The following is a 25,065-nucleotide window of genomic DNA, read 5'->3' as shown; positions in this document are numbered from 1 at the left end:
CGTAAAAGGAACGCACGAGGGAACTACGGTGTCGTGTGACTGTGATTACAACCTGGGCCCAGGAGGGGGAGATAGGCCAAAACACGCCAATCTGGAACGGAAAGCAAACCGTCGCGAGGTCATGCAGCAAGGGACAGCTCTGACCCCTGGCCACGGGGATAGCCCAGCGCCACCAGAAGTCGCGGACCCACGGCGTCCTTTCGCTCGAGCGCGTTAGCCCCCGAAGCCTCGCGACGCCTGGGCCGCCTTGGGAAGACGAGCGCATGCGCGGGCTCGGGCGCGCTCGGCGGGTCCCCGCGTTGCCCTGGAAACCACCCGGCGCTGGCGCGACGGGCACCGGGAAAGACGTAACGTTTCAAGATGGCGAAGGATCTGGACGAGCTCTTGGATGAAGTCGAGTCCAAATTTTGCCGACCAGACCCACCGAGACTGGGCATGGTCGAGCGGCCCAGAGGCTGCGGCGGCGGCATTCTCAGCAATGACCGGAACCGAGCCGAGGCGAAAGAGACTCTCAGGTTAACAGGCGGGAGGGGTGAGCTGTCCTGTTAAAGCCTGCTCCACGCCCTGAAGCCACCCTCTGTCCACGATCTGCAGCTGCCGTCCCTGGTCGGGCCCAAATCCTGAGCTCCCCACCCCCGGGACAGCGCACAGCTCAACTCCCTGTCCAGGAGGATTTGGGCATCTCTTACCAAGGCCCAATTCGGCAACCCGGGCAAGCCCCAGGAGGCTAGCCCCGCCCGTGAGAGCCCTCACCCCGTGTCTTTCACCCAGACGGAGTCCGTGGGAACCTCATGGAGGTGGGGAGAGAGAGGGGCAGCTTGGGGGCCCTCCCCTGAGCCCCGAGAGGGCCTCTCCGACCAGCTCTGACAGCCAGAACCGTTCTTATCCCCCACCCGCACCCCGCCCGCCCCGGGAGGGGGTCGTTCCCACCGAGAACCTCAGCCTTTCGCCTCTGACCCAATTTCCCAGGCAGTATAATCCTTGGGCGGGTTGTTGGAGAAAACGATTCCGTACAATTCTGTCATCATTAGCCGTTTGTTTGTTTTTTAACTCAGAGAATTGAATGAGATTACATTTATGATAAATGGCTCATTATTGCAAACACTGTATTAATCCAAACCACCTACCTTCTCCCCATGACCCCCAGGTGAGGTCCCAAGGAATCTCAGGCATCCGAATTGAAATTTGAGGAGATTTTTTTAAAGTATTCTGGCTTTTGATCCAAAGAACTACCTTTCAAATTTGTTAATCTCTTTGATTCCGTATAATCATAAAATAATAGGACTTTCTTTTTCCTCTCATTTTTCTCCTCAGTCCCAAAAGGTCAAAATTGTTTCATCAGAATGAATATTGTCCTTACAAGTGATGACTTGTGAGCCTCTGCAGTAACTCTGTTGGACATGTTTGTGAAATTACACAAAGGCAGATTTGGAAGAGCCCAAGGAAGTCATTCTTGTCATTTTATGCCTGCCTCTTTGGTTTCACTGGGTTTTGTTTGGTCTTGGTGTTCATGTGCATCATTTTCCAGAAGTATTTACCCAACAACATTGGTACCCAGTTTATCAGACTTAACCTCTAATGGCATTTGTTAATAAAAATTAACCTTTGGAATATAAAATATTGAGAAGATTCTAAAGCTCAGAAACAGGAGTTCTAAAAATTAGTTGAGTAGTGGGCAGCATTCTAAAAATCAGCTAAAGAGCCAACTAAAATGACCACTTTGAAAGGGCTAGGGATTTCTTGACAATGATTATGCAAATATCACTCATTAATTTGTATGTTATTGTCTTGCATGCTGGAGGTCCTTAGGTACTCATTCCCAGGACATCCACTGTCCCTATCCCACATCAGTGTTACTTTGCAATTTCTTTTGTTCTTTTTATTCATTCACTGGGGGATGGAGAGAATGAATCAAAGAGCTGTCCAGAGCCTGTTCATGTTAGGAGAACTAGTGTGCAGAGGGCTAGAATGTCTTGAAGCAGGCTGCTCAAAATGGAAAGGGTTGAAAATGTGGATCCTTTTCAAGAACAGGTCCTTTTATGCCTCTCTCCATAGCCTGTTACTGCACTACTGAAATCCATCCATAATGTTTATCGCATCCCACCTCACCTTACTACCTCAGATTTTTCAGTAATACATTTATAAAAGCTGTAGCAAACCAATACTGTTGTTATTCATGTGTTAAAACTTTTCATTTGGTAATGTAGTTGTAAAGGTAAATTATGCAAAGAACAAACAAACAAAAAAATAAAACAGCAGAAAGGGCCCTAAACCTAATACCCAAATACAATCCCTACCTGGTATATAATGTCAAATATAAAAAATTTTATCATGCGCCAAAATTGATATTTAAAAATTAAGAACCGATTTATAGTATGAATTTATTAACAGGTGACTATCTGCCAATTGTATAGTGATGCCACTGTTATCTCTTTCCCTAATAAGAATTAAAATACTGAAGTTGTCTATTAAAATAATAGGTCTGCAAGTAATAAAATAAATGACCGTGCAACATCTGGATGCCAGAAACAACTGCTAATGTAAGAGATCAAAACATATACAGGTTGTTAAAGTGTTCAAAATAATAAAGAGAAGTATGTAATTAGTTAAAAAAAAAAACTGCTGTGAGTTGAACTTCAATAATAGGACTAAAGTGGTTCAGGATGATGCAGATGGGAATATTTACAAATAATATCATAACCTCCTAGATAATATTTATGATAACATTTATTGAGTCCTTTCTATATCTATGTGCTAAGTGCTTTGTATGTGTTATTTCATTTACTCTCCCCGACCCTCTGACGCAAATATTATCCCCCTTTCACTGACCAAACTAAGACTTGGTAAAAGAGTTAACTTGCCCAAGGTCATATTTCCAAGTCTACCAGGATATTGTAGACCTAGATTTAAGCTTCTATATAGAGAGTAATTGAGATATGCTGTCAAGGGAATATTGTTTGTTTGTTTGTTTGTTTTATTATTGATCATCTGATGATATAACCTTCAGTTCCTGTAGTAAAAAGATACGGTTATTTGACTTATAGTGGAAACCTTAGGTAAAAAATTAGAAAGACTCATTAAAATTATCTTTGTTTATAATTCTCAGGTTCTCCTTGTAACTGTACATACTTTGTGTTCTTTAAATAAGTCCATAATTTAGAAAAGTGCATGCCTAGCTTTCTCTTGAATATAACTATAGTTTTAAATGACTCATTTCAAGTGTGAAATAGTAATGTACATATGTGAATTTTTACCTGATAAACTACATCTTTGTCTCAACATCTTCAACTATGTCCATAGAGGGAAAAAATTAATTAACGTCACATTTTCCCCTTATCAACTCTAATAATAGACTATTTAAGCAAAATTCTCCTGATACTGACTTTATCTGTACTTAAGCTTCAGCTGTTTTGTTTTCAGATCAGCAGAAACATTTGAGAAAGAAGATGATCTTGACAGTCTTATTAATGAAATATTTGAAGAACCCAACTTTGACAAAAAACCCTTTGTAAGTTAAGTATTATAAATGTAATTTATAAAAAGTAATTTATAAAAGTAATTCTTTCATTATTTCAAAACATGTTTAGAAGAGTCTGAAAATGTATAGAATGCACAAATATCTAGTTCTTTGAATTCTGAAAAATACAGTTGTTTTAAGGGAATTATTCCACTTAGAGTTGTAGAAGAAATAAAATATTAGAAACTCTCATGTGTTTGCTGTTCATTTCTCAGCAAGAATGAAAAATTAGAAAAGCTGTTAGAGCAGAAGTCAGATCACAGATGAAGTAGGTTACTTTATTTGCATATTTAAAGAACACTTTTCTTAGAGACCAAAAATAGCTTTTATTATAGGAATGTGCTCAGATGCAGTGCCTTGCTGATATCCCATGAACCAATGAGTAAATCATTAGTATTTTAATGTTTAAATGCTTTTGTATTTACCAACTTTATAAAAAGCCCATAAAACAGTGTAACAGCCAGCTCTGTAGTTACCACCCATAGTGAACATATCAATGTTTTATGATATTTGTGTCTCTGGATTTTTCTTTTAAAAAAATTAAAATTATAGTTAAAGAACTCTCCAGCTCCTACTTTACTGTCTTCCTTCCCAGAGGTACCTGTCTTTTCCATCCATACTTATATATTTTAATTATACTTGTATAATCATAAACTATTTTAACTGATGTATAGTAATCCATTATGTAATTCTGCCACAGTTTATCCACTTCCCTGGTAATAGACATTTGGAATGCACCCAGTTGTGGCTTTTTTATTTTTATTTTATTTTATTTTATTTTATTTTTTTCACAGAGATAGTGAGAGAGGAAACATAAGCACAAGCAGGGGGAGTAGGAGAGGGAGAAGCAGGTCTCCCACCAAGCAGGGCTCCAAGCAGGGAGCCTGATGCCAGGCTCAATCCCAGGACCCCAGGATCATGACCTGAGCTGAAGGCAAACACTTAAGGACTGAGCCTCCCCAGTACCCGCTAGTTATTGTTTTTAAAAACAGTGTTTCATCGGATATTTTCAAGTGTCTTCTTTTACCTACATACAGGAGTTTCTCTAGAATGTGCAAACCTAGAGGAGGAATTGCTTGGTCATTAGGTGTACTCTTCTTCAACTTTTCTACCTATTGCCCAAGTGTTTTCCAGAGTGACTGTCATTTCTTTTCTTCTCATCAGCAGTAGATGAAAATGTGTATACTTTAATTTTTACCAGTGTGGTGGATATAAAATATATTTGTGAGACCTAAGAGGAGACCAAATGGAAGTCTAAATTACAGAGACCACAAAGAACAAAAATCTAAGAATAAATACAATACCAAAGAGGGTTTTTTTCAAAGGGGGAAGATTAAAGCCAGATAGACTGAAAACCACTAGGCAGTGCTGGTGGTAAGGATATGGATATGAGCCACTTTTATTTTTGTCAGCCAGACTAAAAATCAAATGACTGATAGAGAGCTTATGATCTTTACTTCTCTAAATTTAACATTTTCAGTTCATAAGCAGATGGTAGATTAATAAGCTGATGGTCTAGTTGATTAATTTATCAACATAATAACAATAGTGTTAAATACTCTGCAAACAACAATGCATCATAAATGCCAAATAGCAACACTAGTTTAATTCATAGTGGAGAAGATAACATGATCTTGTTATTCATGGATCATCTGAACAATTTGTTATTAAATATTATAGGTTGTGTATCTATATGTGAGGCACTATCTCTTTACTTCAAGACCTTTCAGAAGGAACAGGGATATTTTTCTACTTTGGCTTTAAGACACACTAATTTGAAATAAGAGTAACTCCTACAATCATGAAGAGGTGTTTACCTCTATGTGCTTCTTCTGTATGCTCCCTTTTTTTAGTTACCATATCCAGTTCTCCAGACTGCAAGGGAAAAAACAACCTAAATAAACCCCTGGAGGAGAGCAGATCTGTGTCAAACATGGATTCGGTGAGGAAAAGAGGTGTCTGTGAAGAGGGGTGCATGCCCGCCTTTTCCAGACCAGACTATGTTCCGGAGAGTACGGCTTCCTCCCCAGCCGCTCAGCCATTCTGTTCGATTTCTGAACTGCTCTCAGACCCACGCAGGAAAGCCCAAGAATGACAACCAATGACACAGTGTGCTCACTTCAAGCCATAAGTGGATGGTACACGGAACATTTCTCTCAAAAAAAAAAAAAAAAAAAAAAAAAAAAAGACACATACATTATTATTTTTTCAGACGTGCACCAGAAGTTCTTCCAGTTCTGTTTAACATCAAATAAGAAAGTTCAGGGAAATTGTAAAGTGAAATATTTTTGCCTCCATTAAATTTCCTCACCTACAAGGTAAAATGAAGGCATGTCTCTGCGTAGTTTAAATTGCGTTTTCTCCAACTTCCTTTCCATTAAATTTCCTCACCTACAAGGTAAAATGAAGGCATGTCTCTGCGTAGTTTAAATTGCGTTTTCTCCAACTTCCTTTCCTTGGCGGTGGTCCTAGTATGTGGTTGGTTGATGCTGCTTGGTACCGTATACCAGTTAACACTTAATAAATGCTTACTAATGATGATCATGTTATGTAACCATATAGGAACTACTGTCTGGTTGTGACTATGTAGTTCTACAATTTCCTTGCATGTCTATTGGTTGATACTGTTTCGTTTGATCAAAATTAATATTCCTAAAGTTACCCAGGAGTTTGGCTAGTTTTATTTTTAGTTCAGGTGGGTACCATTCACAGCCTTTAAAAATGAGTCTGAGGTTTTTTTCTCCTTAATTGAATTTTTCCAGGATGAAGTTTTAAATAGCAGATCCTTCATATTATATCACCGAATGTGCTATTACCTGAAGAGTTATAAAGTGACTCTAAATCTTAGCATGCTAATAATGGCAGTATATCAATTTCCTAGACTAAAAATTAGCTGAGTAATTTACAAATTCCTCAGGGAGGTCTACTTCCCTTTTGCCTTTAAAAGGTTTTGATCGTTGTTTTTATTTCAAAAACTTTAAAATGATAAAAAATTTTTATTTAAGTCATTTTAAAAATATTGTTGTTATAAAATAAAAAGTATTAATTTTTATGCTAGAATTCTCTAAATTACCCTTGGCCTTTTATTGTTTTTGTTTTTTAAACAGAAATTAAAATCTAAATCTTCAGGTAACACATCTGTCAGAGCGTCCATTCAAGGCCTTGGTAAAAGGTAAGTTGAGATGCTTTAGTGAATTACACACACTAGTGAGCAAACACTATGAGCAAAGTCTAGTATATTTTGTTACCATTTAAACAACAGTGACATTGAACAACAAAGCACTGGTTGGCTTTCAGAAGAAAGACCAATAGCAATATCTTCAGTGTTCTCATGGTCTGTGACCTCTTGGTGTAAAACAACTTGAATGGAAGATTATTGCTATTGTAAATAATTTTCTGCCACATGAAAAAAAAATAAGTGTGAACAGTTTCTCAGAATTAATGTTCTGTTACATTCTTCAGTGTTTACTTTGTCCCTTATATTATTTGGCAAACACATTTTTCTGTGACTCATTTTAACTCCTTGAGTGTTCCTGAATGTACGGGTTATATCCAATAATGCAGTTATCCTGGAATAAATGCCTCTTCTTTGAAATAATTGGCCTTCTCAGGAAAATCTACAATTTGATTATAAGAATATCGAGTCAATGAGACCAAATTAACTTCTCATATTTTATTTGTTGTAATTTTTTTCTTCCATCTATTAAACACATCTAGTTGCAGCCCAGTGTACCTTGGTGGAACCGCTGCTCCATGTGGAATTGGAACAAATACTTCACAGAGGTAGGATGTCAGATTTTCTTGGGGTGCCTGGGTGGCTCAATCAGTTCAGGGTCCAACTTGATTTTCGGCTCAGGTCATGATCTCGGGGTTGTGAGATCCGAGTCTCATGTCGGGCTCCTCTCTCAGCAGGGAGTCCGCTTGGGAGTCTCTCTCTCTCTCTCTTCCCTCTCTGCCCCTCCCCTTGCTTGTATGTCAGCATGTACAAATACTCTCTCTCTCTCAAATAAATCTTTTTTAAAAAGAAAGGAAATAGATTATCTTTCTTATTAGGATTTTTGCAGTTGATACCCTGTTGTTAAGATGTAGTTCTTGGCATCCGTCTGTCAAAATCAGAGGTGTATTTTATTAGCCAGTCTGAGAACACTGTACTGAAATGTTTGTTATTCTGGGCAATAGCTTTTAAAAGCTCTGATATTGGGTATGCATTGTTCTTTGTGTTGATGCCCATTTCTAAGCCCCACTTGAAGTGCCGGGTCACTCCAGTGCCAGCCTGCTTTCCACAGGATGCCAGGAGAGTGAGCTTCTGCCTTGCCATGTTTGCCGTCTGGGCAGCAGAAGCCAGTGGGTGAGACTGGTGAAGCGGTGTGGCCATGCAGCCACATGATGTGTTATCCTCCGTCTTGACCAAACACACAGCATGAGAAGGCTAGGTTTTCGGTACCAAAGAGCTCTCAAACATAGTCGCTTGGTTTTACACATTTAAAACGCAGAAATCCTCCATTCTTTGTCTCTTCCCCATCCCTTACACCCACTGTATACTCACTACCTTTCAGGGAAGTCTCGTGGTCATGATACCACCTACCCCATACTGCTAGCATATTCCATCATCATCGTCATAATGTGGAGAAACAAATTGGTTTTAAGCATACCTTTCTGTTGTCCTGATACTGTTGATTCTATTTTTGCAGAGGCCTATTCACCCAGATTATTATATTTTGTCTAGTTATTCCTAAAACACTTCTTTTACTTTCTGTTAATTTTTTAAGAAAGAGAAGAATGAGATACATGATTGCATGTTGACCATGTTTTAGGAGGAATAGCAGTTATATTGAATAATAGAAGTGGGATCTAAAAAGACATTGTTGGAGGATTGTAGTGGTGATGGCCTGGACCCTAGGAAGCCTAGAAAGAAAGGCTGTGGGACCAAAGGAAAGTTGAGGAGTCTGGGGAAGCCTGTATCGCATCACGGCTAACAAGCCCACTGGGGTGCTGCCTGCTGTAAGGGCTATAAATAACAATTAATAGCAGGTAAATCATTGTGTGTTGAGGGCTGTCTATACAAAGGATTAGAGACACAAACTAGCCCTTCGAGAGGAATCTAGCCGGGCTGCTGTCAATCCTGACTTACCCGTGTAGAGTCACTGGGACTTGTCTCTGAGTTTCCAGACCACACCCCCTCCAATCGCAGGCTCTTTCCAGTCACCTAGGAACTGCACCAGATTCGCTGTTACCTTCCACCTCCTTCTCTTGCTTCACCCACATACAGCAGAAAGGATAATACCCCTAATACTCTTCTGAGCACATCTCCCCTGTTCAGAGGGAAGATGAGAGTTGCCATTTGCCCCACATTAACTCTAGGGTTACTTGCTTTACCAAATTGTGTTCTTTCTCTTCTTGGTCCCTTCACATCCAGTGAGAGCCCAAGTCAGGTAGTCCACTTCCACCAAAATATTTGTTAACCCTCTACTTTCCACTACATTTTTCTGCTTCTGAATATTTTTGCATTTATTCCCTGTCTGGAATGACCCTCCTTTCTAATGTGTGTCCTCACTATCTTATCTGCTTATCTTCAAACTTATTTTGTCATTCTTTTTGAGATTCTATTTTCTTTTCTTTTTATAGTATTCATTGAATGCCCAGCTTGTCCGGCCCTGTGCTAAACACTAGATACCAAAAAATAAATAAATAAATAAATAATCAATCAATCATCAATCAATTAAAAAAAAGAAAAGAAAGAAAGAAACCCTCTCCAGGAAAGGAACTGGTAAAAAGCAAATGATAGTACTTAAAGCACAAAGAGAAAGAGCTCTGATGGCAGAATGCCTGAGTTCAGATCTCACTGTGCCACTTATGAGATGTGAAGCCTTGAGAGGAGGGATGTATCTTCTAAAACTGGTTTCTTCACCCGTTAAAAACTGAACACACTCCACGGAACTCCTGTGAGGATTAGATGGAATCCTATGTTATAGTCTGCCTGTGGTGTGAAAGATGCCGAAGATAGTTTAAGTAGTAGTTTGCAGTCATTCGTGTGTCTTTTTCATCTGTTAGTGCTGCCTTCTCGTTGTGTTCTAGTTCTGTGCCAGGAATCCTATATTCTTCCGCTACGTTCCCATTTTATCTCAGGAAATATGTATCAGTGTTTACCTACACGGGTCTTCTAATTTTTTTTTTTAAGATTTTATTTATTTATTTGTCAGAGAGAGAGCGAACACAAGCAGAGTGGCAGGCAGAGTCAGAGGGAGAAGCAGGCTCCCTGCGGAGCAAGGAGCCCGATGTGGGACTCGATCCCAGGACCCTGGGATCATGACCTGAGCCGAAGGCAGCTGCTTAACCAACTGAGCCACCCAGGCGTCCCACAGGTCTTCTAATTTTTAAAATGGCCCTAGGTCGCCTGGGTGGCTCAGCCAGCTAAGCATCCAACTCTTGATTTCTGCTCAGGTCATGATGTCAGGGTCATGAGATTGAGCCCTGCACTGGGCTCCACGCTGGGCAAGGAGCCTGCTTCAGATCTCTCCCTTTCACACTCTCTGTCTCCAAAAAATTAAAAATAGTAAATAAAAATGGTCTCTAAGATGATCCATACTGGTTTACTTTTAAAGAGTAAATATTTCTTTAAGATTTCCTTTTATATAGTATTTTTTACAGGTACATTGATTTGGTTCTAGCACAGAAGAGTCTTGCTCCAGGTGGAATTTAAGTAGACAAAAGAATGGCCTGTTTTATAGCTTGAGGATCCAGTCACACAGTATTGATCCATGAGCATGATAATATTCGTCAAACTCCTTCCTACTTTCTGCACAGCTACAAGAAGAAAAAAACACATACTGTTTGCATATATATGCACAGGTAAATGTGTACATTCAGTCTTGTCTTGCTCACTATTACAAAGATACCCTTATGGACAAACCTCTTCATAACACAGATCTGCACCCACAGAAAGATAAGCATATACTTGTTCAATGTGCACCTAAAACATTTTATATGTGAAGTACTTTATCCTGTCCAGAGCACTTTTTTATATATGCTTATTGGTTCAGCTCCACAGGAAAAAAAGCAAGATGCAAATAGAGCAAGACTTTTTAACCCCATTTTATAAATGAGGAAATTGAGACACTGGTGTTAAATTCATTGAACACATACTAATGAACCACCTGCTTGCTAGCTCCTACATAATACATAATGTGAAGGGAAAGTGCAGGGTACAATAAGCTTAAATAATCAGCACACTAGCTAATATGAAGGGTTAGAGAATGTTTTCCCAAGCAAATAACATTTAATCAGACTACAGTATGAGAAATGAGTTGGCAAAGAGAGGAGACCATTAGAGCCAGAGGGCACAGAGTGTTAGATGATCCCTGAGCTGGAGTAGCTGTGAGTGGGGGAAAGAATCGCTCTTGATGGGGCTGGAGAGGTAGTCAAGGGACATTTGGTTTGGGGGTCCTGGATCCTCTGGCAGATTTTAGGAAAAGTGTGTCATATGCAGTAGAAGGCTTTAGTTGTTTTGGGGGGTTTTTTGGTTTTTATTTTCAGCAGATGGGATGACAATCGAATTTGTGTTTCTAAAGAAAGTCATTTGGGCTGCTGAGTGGAAAATGGTTTGGAAGTTGAAGGGGCAAGACAAGAGAAGACAGAAGAGAGGGAGAATAGTCAGCAGGTAGTAGTTACAGTGGTCCAGGAAAGAGACGGGGATAGTAGCTGTGACCTGAGGAGTGAAAGTAGCTGGAGGGAAAAGGTGTCATATTTGTGCTGTTTAGGATCTAGAATTGACAGAACGTGGTGTTTAAATGGCTATGGGAAGTAAAAGAATGTTCTCAAGGATGACTTCCAAGTAATATGTCTTGCCAAGATCAGAAAAGTTATTACAAACCAAAGACTCAAATATGTAACTTGTTCCTGTCCATTACCCTTTCTAGTATACCAATTTACAGAGACCATGTAATGTGTGCAAGAGGGAAGAAACTTAGCTGTTTTTGCTATTGAGGCTACTGTTATTTTCCCACTGTCCAAACAGTAAGGCTTCCTAGACTGCTGTGTAGATCTGGCAGGGTTTAACTGAGAACCAGAGTCTGGGCAGAAGACTATATTGGGCTGTATTTTGGACATTCCCATCATGAACACCTTAAAAATAGTAAAAATTGTATGTATTAGCTGGACAGAAGGACAAAGCTGTTGGTGACACCTTTATATTTACGTTCCCTCCACATTTCCTTTTTCTTTTTTTTCTAAGATTGTATTTATTTATTTGACAGAGAGAGATCACAAGTAGGCAGGGGCGAGGGGGAAGCAGGCTCCCTGCTGAGCAGAGAGCCCAATGCGGGGCTCAATCCCAGGACCGTGGGATCATGACCTGAGCCGAAGGCAGAGGCTTTAACCCACTGAGCCACCCCGGCGCCCCATTTCCCTCCACGTTTTAGAAGAAGAATCCTGACAATTTATCTTTCACTAGAATTATGCCCTTTTTTAAAGATACCGTCTTATATGCATATAGTTATGGAAGAGAAATACATTTAAGCTCTGAAAATAAGCACTGATTTACATGCCCAGGGCATAAAGGAAATTTTAGGCTATTCTGCCTACTTTCTATGTATTTTATCTGTTTGATTTCCAGATAAAGCTCTGGTTTGGGAGTACTGCTGAATGATTTTAGAGTATAAAGAAGTGAGTCTTTTACTCATTTGGTGGAAAGGAGAAAGAGTGGTAGCAGGAAGCATGGTGGCATTAATAAGGTATAGATAATACGGTATAGATAAAATCAAGACATTATTTTCAAGCCAAATCAAATTTTACATTCCTATTTTTTAAACTACTTGTAAGGCTGTATTATTCCATAGATGCCTACTAATTATGATCTAATAGAGTAAATCGTAGCAGCAGAATGATTTCTTAGCTGCAAGTTAGTTTTATTTTTCTCACAGGGCAGTGTTTGTAGGAAAATGTAGTAGTGTGAATAGATTCGAATAAACTACTAAATTTTAAATTAAATTAAAAAGCATTATGGTTGAGATTTTATACATATAAAACGTCAGGAAATTCTAAATTATCGTTCCCAAATCAGCAATAATTTAGCCAAATTGCACATATGTATTAAAGCATTAAAGTTAACACTCTGTGCAATCATGTAATAAACTACATATGCATAAGAAAGCAAGTTATGGCAGCTTTGGGAACCATCATTTTGCATTTCCTTACTTGTACATTAAAAATCCAAGTTCAGATGTGTACAAATTTAATTGTGTTGAATTTCCATATGTACAAATATAACTCAGTTTAAAAGAAAATATGGAATTGTTTATGAAACTTCTGTAGATTTTGAGTAGTTATTTTTATGATTAATAATAATTTTTAAAATAAACATTTATTTTCAAAGAAATTTTCAGGCCAAATATACTTGCAATTTTGAAGTTACCATATCTGAATTTTAGAGGGAAATAAGTGAAAAAAAAATCTAATGATGGGGTTTTTAAATTATTTTTTTATTGCAGAAGTATTGATTGTTTATTTAAAAAATAAAGCAGTTTAAAAATGTGTAAAGAAAAAGCTAATAATCTTCTCTCTCTTCCATTCCCACTACCCCTGAGGCAGCTAGTGTTAGCTGTACAGTATATAACCTTCCACATTTTTCTCCATGTTCTTACAAACTTACAAATACCTATACAGGAAAATTTTTTGGTTGTTTTTACAAAAATAGGCTCATGCTACAGTTGCCTTGCTTTGGACATGCCTCTAGGTCAATAGATAAATCTAAGTCTCTTTATTGGCTACCTGACAGTCTATATATATTGCATATTACTCAGCCTTTTCCCTTTTTCATAGGTATCTAAGTGGTATCCTGTTTTTTGCCACTTCAGCAATTCAGCAGTGCAGTAAGAATTATTGAGCTAAATGGCTTATAGACTGATGTTTTTATTTGTATGTAATTTTTGGTTCCCAAAAATGGGGTTGCTAGAGCAACAGCTAGGCATAATTTTAATTTTAAAATAGTGCTAAGGTTTTTCCCAGAAGATTATAGAAATTCACATACCCATCAGGAATGTCTGGGAGTCCTAATTTTTGCTAACTTAATTGGCTAAAACGTTTATTTCTTGGTTGCTTTATATTTTAATTACATTATATTTTAACTAACAAACCCTGTGCGGGGCACTGTTATAAGCACTTTACCAGTGTTAAACGATTAGGTCCGTTAACAATTCTGTAAGGTATGTAAGTATTATTATTACCTGCATTTTACAGAAGGGGAAACTGAGTCACAGAGAAGTTACTTGACTATAGTTACACAGCTGGTAAATAGTGGAATACATTTGAACCTAGGCAGTCTGTCTTCACAGTCGGTGCTCTTAACTGCTATTCTGTGATACCCGTATGAGAGAGATTAAATATATTTTTAAGTTTTGAGTTTTGTTGTCATTTGTAAGCACTCTTGGTATAGTGTAAGTATTTGACTGTGTTGAAAACATTTACTTCCACTCTGTCACTGACTGGTATTTTCACTTTGTTTTTGTATCTTAAAATCTTTTATTGGGGTACCCAGGTGGCTTAGTCAGTTAAGCATCTGACTCTGCCTTTTAGCTCAGGTCATGATTTCATGGGTCATGAAATTGAGCCCCACATCAGACTCTGCGCTCAGTGGGGAGTCTGCTTGAAGGTTTTCTGCCCCTACCCCTACATGCGCACATGTGCAGGCACACACTCTCTCTAAAATAAATAAATCTTAAAAAAAAAAAAAAAGAAAGAAAGAAAAACCTCTTCTTCCTTTTAATTTTTAGATAATCCAATGTATGTCTATATTGATTTCAGTTCTTAAGTACTTCAAATAATGGAAAAAGTTTTTTTTTAAAGTAATCACAGTTATTACATAAATCAAATTGTTAACAAGAGCAGTTCATAAGTATTTCCTTATTTTCAAAGTATTTCTTTGTTATTTTACTCCTAAAGTTACTGTGTAGCTTATGCATTTTTGAGAATTGTGTGGCATTTCATTTTGTCACATTTTCAGTAAGGACCTGTTATGTGCTAAGTGACATTCCAGCACTTCCGCCCCTTTCTCCTATATCATCAGTGTTTTGCTTTTTACTGCAGCTTTGCCATTAACATAAAAATAATCTTTTTTCCTCCCTTCTCTTAACCCCTGTTCTTAACCACCTTCTCACTCCATTTAAAGAACCTGCTCAGATGTACGTACCTTCTCAGTGAGGCCTGTGCAGACTACTCTACTTAAAGTTGAAATCCACTCCTTCTTGATACTCCCAGTTTTATTTACTCTACTTATCATTTCAAAATTTGGAAGCACTTTTCCTTTTTTTTTTTTTAAGATTTTATATATTTGAGAGAGAGAGAGAGCAAGCACAAGCAGAGGGAGCGGCAGGCAGAGGGACAGGGAAGCAAACCCCCTTCTGAGCAAAGAGCCCGATGTGGGACTCGATTCCAGGACCCTGGGATCATGACCTGAGCCCCAGGCAGCTCTCTACCGACTGAGCCACCAAGCACCCCACTTTTCACCTTCTAACAAACTATGTAATTTAGTTATTATGAGTATCATTTCTTCTCTCATTAGAATATAAGCTCCATGAGGACAGAAGCTCACCAGCATACATAATATGCTTTCAGGAAGTATCTTCTAAGTGAGTGAATGAATGTATTAATGCCAAATACTAGGGAAGCAGAAGCAAATAAGATACTGTCCCAGTATTAAGTAACTTATGGGGGGACAGATTCATTTCCTATAATGTGGCAAATTCTATGATAGAGGCACCCCTGAAATTTTCAGTAGGAAGGGAAGGAACTTAAAGAAGTTTATCTTAAGTGAAGATCTCCCTCAGATCCAATTTGAAAACCACTGCACTAAAAGATCTGCACATCCCTTTTGTTTTATATCTATATAGTATGCATATGTGTGTATGCATATATATGTATATATATATATATATATGTGTGTGTGTGTGTGTGTGTGTAAGAGCTTAGAAAAATAAGGAGCTTTATACAGAAATTTAACATGTAAGTTTGTGCAGAAACTTAACCTGAGAAGTTGTACCTAAAGATATGTAATCCATCCTTTCATACAAAAATGTTTAGTCACATTAATCTTTACTTTTCTGTTATTTACTCAATAATCTGTAGTATGTAGTGTATCCTATGAATAAATCACCAGATTTCCACATTTAAACGTACCAGTAATCTTTAAAGTACTGTTGTTTTTCTCTGAACAGAGCATGTGATCATCTGCGTTGTATAGCGTGTGATTTCTGGGTTGTAAGCTACGATGACTACATGTGGGACAAATCATGCGATTATCTGTTTTTCAGGTATGTTTCCAAAGAACTTCACTCTGTGAAAAATATACCAAGCAATAACTTTATATTTATTTTGCTATAACGTCTTTTGGTGGACTTGGCAAGATCATGTGTCCTCCACCTCTTGCATATTTCTGTCATCTCCTCCTCTCCATCTGTCTGTAGTCAGCCTATGTGAGGATATCTTACTTCCGGACAGGAGTATAGTAGAAGCCTTCTTGCTGATTTCTCCGCCTACAGTCACTTCTTTCAGACCCTTCCCCTTCTGAGAAATAATGCATAACTCTGAGTGTGCCTTGTACATGCCCAAAACTCTTCTGCTTGTGGAATCATGTCCAAGTTCCTTAGTACAGCATTCAAGACCCTTCACCATCCAGCTCCCATCTGTCTGTCACAGTTTGCTTTTCACCTTCACAAGATTACAGCTGCATCAGAGTACTCAGTACTGCTGTTCCTGGAACAGGGCAAGCTCTTCCCTTCAACTATCCCAGCATTTATTTACCTAAACCTGACCTGTCCCTCAGGGTACAATTCATTGCACATCCTTCATGATTCCCATACCTCTCAGTCAACTTGGAAGTAAATTCATCCTTTCCTGTGTGTCCACAGCACTTTGTGCCTAGTCTAGCACTCACTGGAGTAGAAGATTGAAAATTTTAGGTCTGCCTCCCTCCTTGGGGTGAGGATAGTGTCTTATGTTTTTGCAGTTTATACATTCTTATATACTTACTCCATACCTAATGTTTTTAAGATTTGTAAGTCATAAAAAGGTATCTGAATTATACATCACATGGGACACACCAGGGTGGCTCAGTTGGTTAAGCATCTGACCCTTGATTTCAGCGCATGTCTTGATCTCAGGGTCATGAGTTCAAGCCCCATGTTGGGCTCTGCTGGACATGGACCCTGCTTAAATAAATAAAAATAAATAAATAAATAAATAAATAAATAAATTGGGCTGTGAATTATATATCATATTTTCAAATAAAAATTAGGACCTAAAAATTAATGAAGTGCACACACCATGCATTTTTATCCCTAACCCCAAACCTGAGCCTAAACAAGAATTGTATTTTCTGATGCAAGTAATCAGAATATATTGCATCTCTCTCTAATAGATGAAAAGGTGAGGGTGTTTCTTCCACACCTCTTCTGGCAGCCATTCTCCTGTAAATCCATGGGAGTCTCTTTTACTTGAATTGTTTATTTAAACTCTTTCACATCAAAATTTCACACATTTTGAAATTCAGTCTTATGAAAACTTTGAATCCTTTCTAAGCATACACAAAAATTCAAATATACAAATTCATGGAAAAATTACAGTTTGAGAGGTTTCATATTTCCCAACCCGAGTGAAGCCTAGTACAGTCCCCAAATCCCAGATCAGGTTAGCCCACTTTTAATCCCAGAGTTGGAAAAGTTAACTTTTCATTCAGGGCTTGCAGGGTGCCATTGATTGCCTGAAATTGCCTGGGGAGCCATTTCTTTTTAGTGGTATCAGTCTGCACATTGGCTTACTTTATTGTCCTTATCTTATAAATGAGGGAGGGAAATGTGTATCTTAGCTCTGACAAGTTCTAGAGTTTTCAAAGAGATATAAGCTATACTTGATCATCCTGCCATAGTAGCTACATAAGATGCTTTTATTTTCCTACTAAATCATTTTCTTTATGGGAAATTATTTTTCTAAACTTTTAAGATATGCGCATCCTAAAAACAACTCAAAATGCATTCATTAGTGTCCTGGCTATTCATGAATCCTACTCATAAAATCTCTAAGGATTCAGTCAAGTATCAAACAAATTTGTCACGATATATTGCAGATTGAATAAAGAACATTTAGTTTTCCATTTTGTGGAGGCTTTTTCTTTCTGATAAAACTTAGATGATCCATCTCTTCCTGTAGTTTACTGAAAGCAAACAGTTGGCCTGGAAGATCTAGGTTTTGTTAGGTTCAACCTGAATTATGCCTGTATTTTGTACAATACAGTACTGTGTGATGCCCACTGGCCACCAGAGGGCACTTTGTAGCCTTCTTTCTGTTGCAGTGACAGCACTTTGTCTCTTTTCTTAATATTTACTGTATTTCATCATTTTACTTTGTATTTTATAATTTTACTTTGTATTTTTTCATCACTTCATTTTTGGATTTTTTCCTTCTTTTCCTGTTACAGAGTAGTTATATAAATTCAGTACATGGATTGTCATGAAAATCATAATTGATTTTCAGTTCATTAAATTTAAATTAACTTCTCTAGTCTTTCTATAGTAGCATCAAGTCAGACAGTTATCATTTTTTATTATGGTCCTGCCCATTGATTTAATTATGTTAACATTATTGACATTTAATGCAGGATAGACATTTGTTCTGTCTCTAATAGTTTATCTTGCTGATCAGTATACCATTGAAACAATTGAAAGATATAATATTAGTTCAACAAATAGAAATAACAGGCACTTTATATCTATTTAATGAAAAACGCTATAGTTAACCCATCAGAACCCTATTTATGCCTCTTATATGCCCTCCATTGGCCATATTACAGGCTTTTAGAGTATGGTATAAGTGAGTATCTGAGTAGGAAATGTACCACCATCCTCCCACTCTCTTCTCATATCATGTCATCTCTGATAGGACAAATCAATAATTCTTCACTCAGCCTTTTAGTTCTCATTTTCTATTACGACAGCTTTCATAAACAGACTTAGAGGACTGCCATTCAAAAGCACTGGATACGAAGGAAATACCATCAGAAAGAGCACAGAAGCCTATCTTCTGTTGTTTAGGTGAGAGGGCCATGGTTGTTTAGTGTTCAGATGTGGTAAAAATAGGAAAATAAAGCAATGACAACTTTTTTTTTCTAAGTTATCCAGCTCGAGCAAAACCACTGTGCTAAAATCTTCATTTTTTTATTAATAGAAACAACATGCCAGAATTCCACAAATTAAAAACGAAGTTGGTAAAGAAGAAAGGAACACGAGCATATGCCTGCCAGTGTAGCTGGAGAAGTATTGAAGATCTGACTGACCTTCAGACCGATCAACAGCTTCGTTGGGTTTGTGGTAAACATTAAGAATGCAGACTTTTCATATTCGGACTAATGCCTGCAGTGAGAGCAATCTCCAGTAATCATCAACATTTTTAGCGAAGATACAAAGCAGTATCATGCCCTTTGGAAAAAGACAAGAAATTTCATTCAATGACTATATAGTATAGATTTTCAAAGACCTAATGGACTTGAGAAGATAATGTGCTTTAACATTTTGGAACTATTTCTTTTTGCTGCATTTCACTTAGGAAGGTAGCAAGTTATCCAAATTCTTTGCTAGCCACTCTCCTGTTAAATGGAAGTTTAATTATGGAGTTTCATACAAATATATAGGCATTCATTAGCAACTGCAAAATTAGTCACTGCTAATACACATAGCTAAATATTCCTCACTTATAGCATTTAAAGAGGATAAAACTAGCCAGTCCCTGAGAGTTGGTGGGGAGGAGGTGTAGGCATCATCTCCTTTGGTCAGATTTGTTGTTGCCAAAGATCAGAATTTAGATGTGGCAGAAACCATGTGATCAGTGGCTAACTGAAGGATTTGGGGGGAGCACAGGTTCATTGTAAATGAAAAGACTGCCTCTATTGACCTTACCTCAGTAACTCCAAATGATATTACACACAGTAATGATAAGTATATATTCTTATTTTAGCTTATTTCTTCTCCTTTTGTTCATTTAGATAATCAAAGGGTAGTTTGCTATTTTAGTAAATATTTATATATAAAATTTTTTTGATGTACCTATAATCACAAGGAAAAATCCTAATACAGATAAATCATTATTGGATTTTTTCCAAGTACTTCTCTAGCCTCCAGTGCCTAAAATCCCATCAAGTGAACAGCAACTGAGATATTTGCTCAGGCAGCCTGTTGATTTTCTGGTGGGATCAGGCTGACATATTGTTTGTCAGATGAGAGCTTGAAAGAAGAAATAAATCATAGTGGAACCAACAGGTAATCTGTTGTGCTTCTCCTTGACATCTCTGAGACTGGAGGAACCCTATAATAGCAGCACATTCAGGAAATCAGTTACCTCAAAATTACCAGTTCCCAGCACCGTGAAGAAACTCTGGGGGCTTTCCAATCTGCCATAAGCACTTTATTGCGTGTGTCTAAGACACAGTTCAAATGTACGACACAAGGCATGCTGAAAGGGAGTAACTGAAGCAGAGTTGTGATTGCTTAGTCTTATGATGAATCCATTCCAGTCACCTTACTCAAGTAAGAAGAAAGATCGGCCATTAAAATCCTTTTCCTAGCCGTGACACATGTGCTAGTAAGTCTAGCATTGCAGCAAAACCCATAGTGAACTCAACAGCGGCAGATGCTTACATTTTTATATTGACAATGTTTACAGATTTTATCTTTGAATAAACATTTTTTATTCCCTAAAATCTTATCTCTGTGTAATTGTATGAGAAACAAGGGGATTTGATTGAGATATCATTAGTCACAACAATGATGTTTTCTTTTTATTCAAATGAGCAAATGTACTAAGTCATTAATTTGAAAATATTTTTTTCTCTTTTATTATTTCATTACTGTCCTGTATCTTGGATACATTGCTCATGTTTGGCATTCTGTAACATAATTCCCCAATGTCGGAAATGTACATATGAGTTCATGTTTTTGTTGGCAATTTACTTTATAAGCTTTTTAATATTGCACAATTTTTAATCCAAAATGTAGAAAGAATATTATGTTGAAATACCAGTGGAGGGCGCCAGGGTGGCTCAGTTGGTTGGGCAACTGCCTTCCGCTCGGGTCATGATCCCAGGGTCCTGGGATCAAATCCCATGTTGGGCTCCCTGCTCAGTGGGGAGCCTGCTTCTCCCTTTACCTCTGCCTGGCTGTCTGCCTACTTGTGTACTCTCTCTCTCTCTGTCAAATAAATAAATAAAATATTTTTTTAAAATAATAAAAATACCAATGGATAAATTATAACATTGAAATTTAAGCAAAAACACAACCATTTTAATAACAATACAGAAGAAAAACATAGCTTCTGATGAACTATAATTTTAAAATGCAGTCTATAAAACTTCCTAGATGTTTTGCCTATTTGTTGTTAATGTTTATAATAATTTTCTACATTAGCAATCATCTGTTTTTTGTCAACTCGGTAGCTACTTTCTTTGAACTATATTATACTCTCAGACCCTTATCCTGCCTAGAAATGAATAAACAATAAATAGCTTTATTCTGTATTTAGTTTTTTATCTTTGTAGTAAAATATTCATATGGGGATTAGTTTGAAATAATTTTGGTGATTTCTTTTAAAATGTCAAAGAATTTCAGACCATTCAGTTGAACAGAAAATTTATTTATTTACATTGGAAAGGAGAAACATGCCATAGGTGTAAGTGTGTGTGTACATGCATGTATAAAAGAGCATTGGTATTTTTCTTCCAAGTGTATAAGGAGTTTTATTTCACAGGACCAATTTTCTTCTGTTTCATATGTCAGTAATCTCCACATTTTGACTATAGGAACTTCTGCTTCTTTATCAGTACCATGGCAATATCATCTAAAATAATTTGAAGTGATCTATAAGTGATAACCTTAGAACAAATGAAATCAACTAATATAGCTCCTTTTCACCTGTGTGTTCTGTGATCTTCTTATTAATCCATGGTCTAATCTGTCATTCTAACAGTAGAGAGTCCACAATAGACCAATCCAGGAGATAACCAAAGAACACGGATTTGGCTGAAGAGATAATGATACTCTTAACATGTTTATGCTTCTCTTCAGGGTTTGCAGAACCTTTGGTAGCATTTTTATCATCCTCATAGTGATCCAGGGAACCATTTTCCTTTTTCCTGGTATATCATCCGGTCTTCCTCCTCAGATTAGTTAAAAACACTATCTACAGGAAGTTTCTTTCCCTTCACAGAACAAGGCTCACCAGGACTATTGCAGGCACCTCACTTAAGACTTATTGCTGTTTTTGGTCTGTGCTCTTCAGGCTGTTGTTGGTCTGGAGAATTTTCATGAGGAATAATGATACCACAGGGAGACTCCTCCCCGAGAGTGCTGAGGGCTGCATTGCCACCGGCCAAGGAGACAGATGGGACAGAACTGATGGCCTCAGTTGGTTTGAGAAGGCCTGTGCTCTGGCTCTTCCTCTTTCTTGGGTTCCTCTCATTTTTCTTCTTTTTCTTGCTTTTCTTCTTCCTCATCCTTTGGTTCTGGTTCTTGCTTTACATGTAGTTTTCCATGTCCTCTCAGCCTTTTGTTCCAACCTCTGCATCTGGATCCAGCAGGTGCTACCTGAATCTCTAATTCTTCCTTCTCTCTCCTCGGTCCCATTCATCAGCTTCCATTTCCTTTTCCCTATCATGCACCCTTTTCTGAAGAACACATCCTCTGTGAGATTTGGTATCATCTATATTGTCATAACTTCTAAGAATTATTATAGTCATTTGGCCTCTTTTGCCATTTCTCTTCTCTCTTCTCTTTCAGTCTCTTTCTCCTACTCCTGGGTTTTCTTCTGGTCTCTGCTTTCCCAGTTCTGAAGGCACTCTTGGTAAGAAACTTCTTTCTCTCAGAGTTTTCATTCAGATTTTGTGTGTTCATCTGCATCTTTTTCACCCTCTTCATAGACCTGCTTCTTGTCTTCTCTGCACTCCCCCCATTCACATTCTCTCTCATCCTCATTCCCTTCCGTGATCCCTGCTCTTTCCTCTCAGTCAACTGCCATCCTTACTCCTATCTGAGCTCCTTTCCTAATCACAGTCACGATCCCAGCCCCATTGCCTTCCTGAGCCCATTCCTTCTTTCGCTCACACTCTCTCCCTTCCTCATTCCCATTCTCACCTTTCTTGTTCCCGTTTACATCTGGTCTGTTTTCTCTCTGTCTCAATTTCCTGTCTTTTTCCATTTCCTTGTTGCCTTTTTCCAGTTTCTGGTGTGTGTTTTCTCTGAATATGCTGCTTTCTCAGGATATCAGGTCTCTTTTGTGTTCTTCCATTATTATAGGGATTATATCCCCCTTCCTCCTTAGTGGTAAGTAAATAATCGATCAGTGGAGCACTAGAAGTGTGTGGAAACTGTCCTCCCCTTTTCTTCTTCTTCCTGGGGTCAGTCAAATTTTTGTGAGGGGGCACTGAGTTCACTAAAGTGTATTGAAACTTCAAAATCCCCTTTGATCATCTGATCTCTTTTGTTTCTTCATCTGAGGCTTCTTATCATTAGTGACAGTTCCTAGCCTGGCATTCCCATAAGAAGCTTTCTTCTTTGCCTTCCATTTACCCAGTTGTGCCTTTATCCTTGCATTAACTTTAACAAGTAGCTTCTGCTCTCCAATCTGCAGGTTGTACCATAACCTGAGTGCACAGGGGTAGGGTTCAGGCTCCTTATAAGGCTTGAAGTTCTCCAGATGCACTTTGTATTCTTCCAGCTCAAAACCAAGCCACATTTAGCAAGGGGTTATCTTACCAGGCATGTCTGAAGCTTTCTCAGAAATATTACCAACAAAAGTTGTAGTAGTAGTTTCCTTCATCTTTAAGCCTGGATGATTCTTTCTTATTCCCAATGCTTTCCCACCATAGACACAGTGGATACTAAGCCAGTTGGAGCAGCTGCCATAATGCTCACTGATATAGGAATCACTGTGGTCCCTGGAGGTACAGGTGGAGAGTCAGGAAACCATGGAGGTCAGATCCCTGATGGGACTGCTGGGATTTCCAGAAGAGGGTGATTCAAAGGAGGGAGGAAAAATATTCTTGGGCAGCTGTCTGCCACAGAGGAAATGGCACTGTCTTCATGTTCTTTTGGGCTCCAGGTTATGAGTAATCTCCACCGCTTCCACGTTTCTGCGTGCTGCTTACCAGGGGACTAGTTCCAAAGTACCTCCTCATGTAGGCCACAGACACAAGCACACTGTTCAGGGAGCTTCTGGACCATTGGTATTCAAAGGAGCAGGTCCAAGTGCCCAAAGAACGAGCCATGTGGATACGGTGGTGTATAGCCAGACCCCATATGTTGATGTTAGTAAACTTGGCACCTTTATTCTCTTGGGTCAAAAAAGATGGCATCAGACTCTGATTTTGAAATGTTTTCCCTCCTTTTCTTCATGATCTGATATTTTAAAATATGGAATAAAAAGGTGTTTATATCCAATAAGTACCTCGATGAGCTTAGAAGAACTCTAATATGCTGACTTTTCTCAGCTGTTACTTTTTTATTTTTTTAAGATTTTATTTTTAAGTAATCTCTGCATCCAACATGGGGCTCAAACTGGCAACCCAGAGATCAAGAGTCGCATGCTCTACCAGCTGAGCCAGGCAGGCACCCTTCACTTTTTATGTTGAACAAAATTCTGTCAGGCAACACACTACTAGTAATCAGTTTCACATATTGTTTAAAATTTGTCCTTGAAGGGAACAAAAAAATCAAAATATGTGATCTCTTTTTAGAGATTTAATATATTTATTTGGGTTTGTGGCAATCTTTTGTGCCCTGTCTTAAAAGGTTGCTTGGATATATGGTTGGTAATTAAATTTGTTTTCAGACTTTCCCCAAATGCCATGAGAAAGTAGATGGCAATATGAAATGTTACCAAATCAGAGTTCAGTCATGTCCCTTCAAAGTTACTTAACTTTTGGGGCTTCATTTGCCTCATTTCTATGAATGGTAGTATCTCTTTTATAAGCTTGTGTAAAGATTACATTATATGAAAAGTGACTAGCGTAGTGTTTAGTTCACAGTAAATGCTTAATAAATGTTCTCATTCTTCTTCCTTCTGAAAATAATGCTTGTCTAAATCAAATAGTGCATCATGTTCGGTACAACAAAGCATTTGACCACATGTTTATTTTTTCATTCCCTAAACATTACTTACAAGAAAAGCAGCTATGTTCTCACTTCCATTATATAACTAGTAAATGTAAACATGGCCAGCTTTATTTTTATATAACTTGAAAACTAAAGCTTTCAAAAACAAAACAAAACCAAAAAAAAAAAAAAAAAAAAAAAAAAAAAACCACTCACCCTAGTCTCCTCTTCCTGTGTGGTTTAAACCTAATTGATAGTCATGAAGGCATCTGGGCCTTTCCCAGTATTTCAGCCTATCTGCCTCTGCTTCCCTCCTTTTTCAACCAGATGTATATCCTACCCCTCGTTCCTTAGATATGCCTCACATTTTACCGCCTTCTTGATGTTCCTATTCTCCCTCATCTTAGCCAATCAAAATCTGACTCA

The 25,065-nt window shown here is 38.1% G+C and overlaps 1 protein-coding gene and 1 pseudogene across 2 annotated transcripts; one reads left to right on the top strand and one right to left on the bottom strand.

The window, feature by feature from the left end:
* Window positions 1–311: 311 nt before the first annotated feature.
* CFAP418 (cilia and flagella associated protein 418) lies at window positions 312–21,068 on the top strand. Of its 2 annotated transcripts, XM_013064569.2 has the most exons (7): window positions 312–515; window positions 2,481–2,540; window positions 3,421–3,508; window positions 6,625–6,689; window positions 7,235–7,300; window positions 15,724–15,819; window positions 18,728–21,068. In XM_013064569.2, exons 1-7 carry the CDS (start codon window positions 361–363, stop codon window positions 18,879–18,881), a joined length of 684 nt encoding a protein of 227 aa, XP_012920023.1. In that variant the 5' UTR covers window positions 312–360; the 3' UTR covers window positions 18,882–21,068. The 2 variants fall into 2 exon arrangements, with proteins under 2 accessions (XP_012920023.1, XP_004768592.1); XM_004768535.3 differs by lacking the exon at window positions 2,481–2,540 and having other exon boundaries at window positions 324–515.
* Window positions 19,118–22,173, bottom strand: LOC101673734 (annotated as a pseudogene).
* Window positions 22,174–25,065: the final 2,892 nt, after the last annotated feature.

Source organism: Mustela putorius, unplaced genomic scaffold (assembly GCF_011764305.1).
Source record: "Mustela putorius furo isolate JIRA1106 unplaced genomic scaffold, ASM1176430v1.1 tig00000228_pilon_pilon_pilon, whole genome shotgun sequence".
Taxonomy (NCBI): Eukaryota; Metazoa; Chordata; class Mammalia; order Carnivora; family Mustelidae; genus Mustela; species Mustela putorius.
Note: the sequence above shows the minus strand (reverse complement) of the source record. Positions and strands in the feature narration are given on the sequence as shown.

Excerpts from the sequence above, each read along its gene's own strand:
- CFAP418 (XM_013064569.2), top strand. The coding sequence starts at position 361 with ATGGCGAAGGATCTGGACGAGCTCTTGGATGAAGTCGAGTCCAAATTT. Across the intron at positions 516-2,480 it reads GAGGCGAAAGAGACTCTCAG|GTCTGCAAGTAATAAAATAA; the intron begins GTTAACAGGCGG and ends TTAAAATAATAG. Across the intron at positions 3,509-6,624 it reads ACTTTGACAAAAAACCCTTT|AAATTAAAATCTAAATCTTC; the intron begins GTAAGTTAAGTA and ends TTTTTTAAACAG.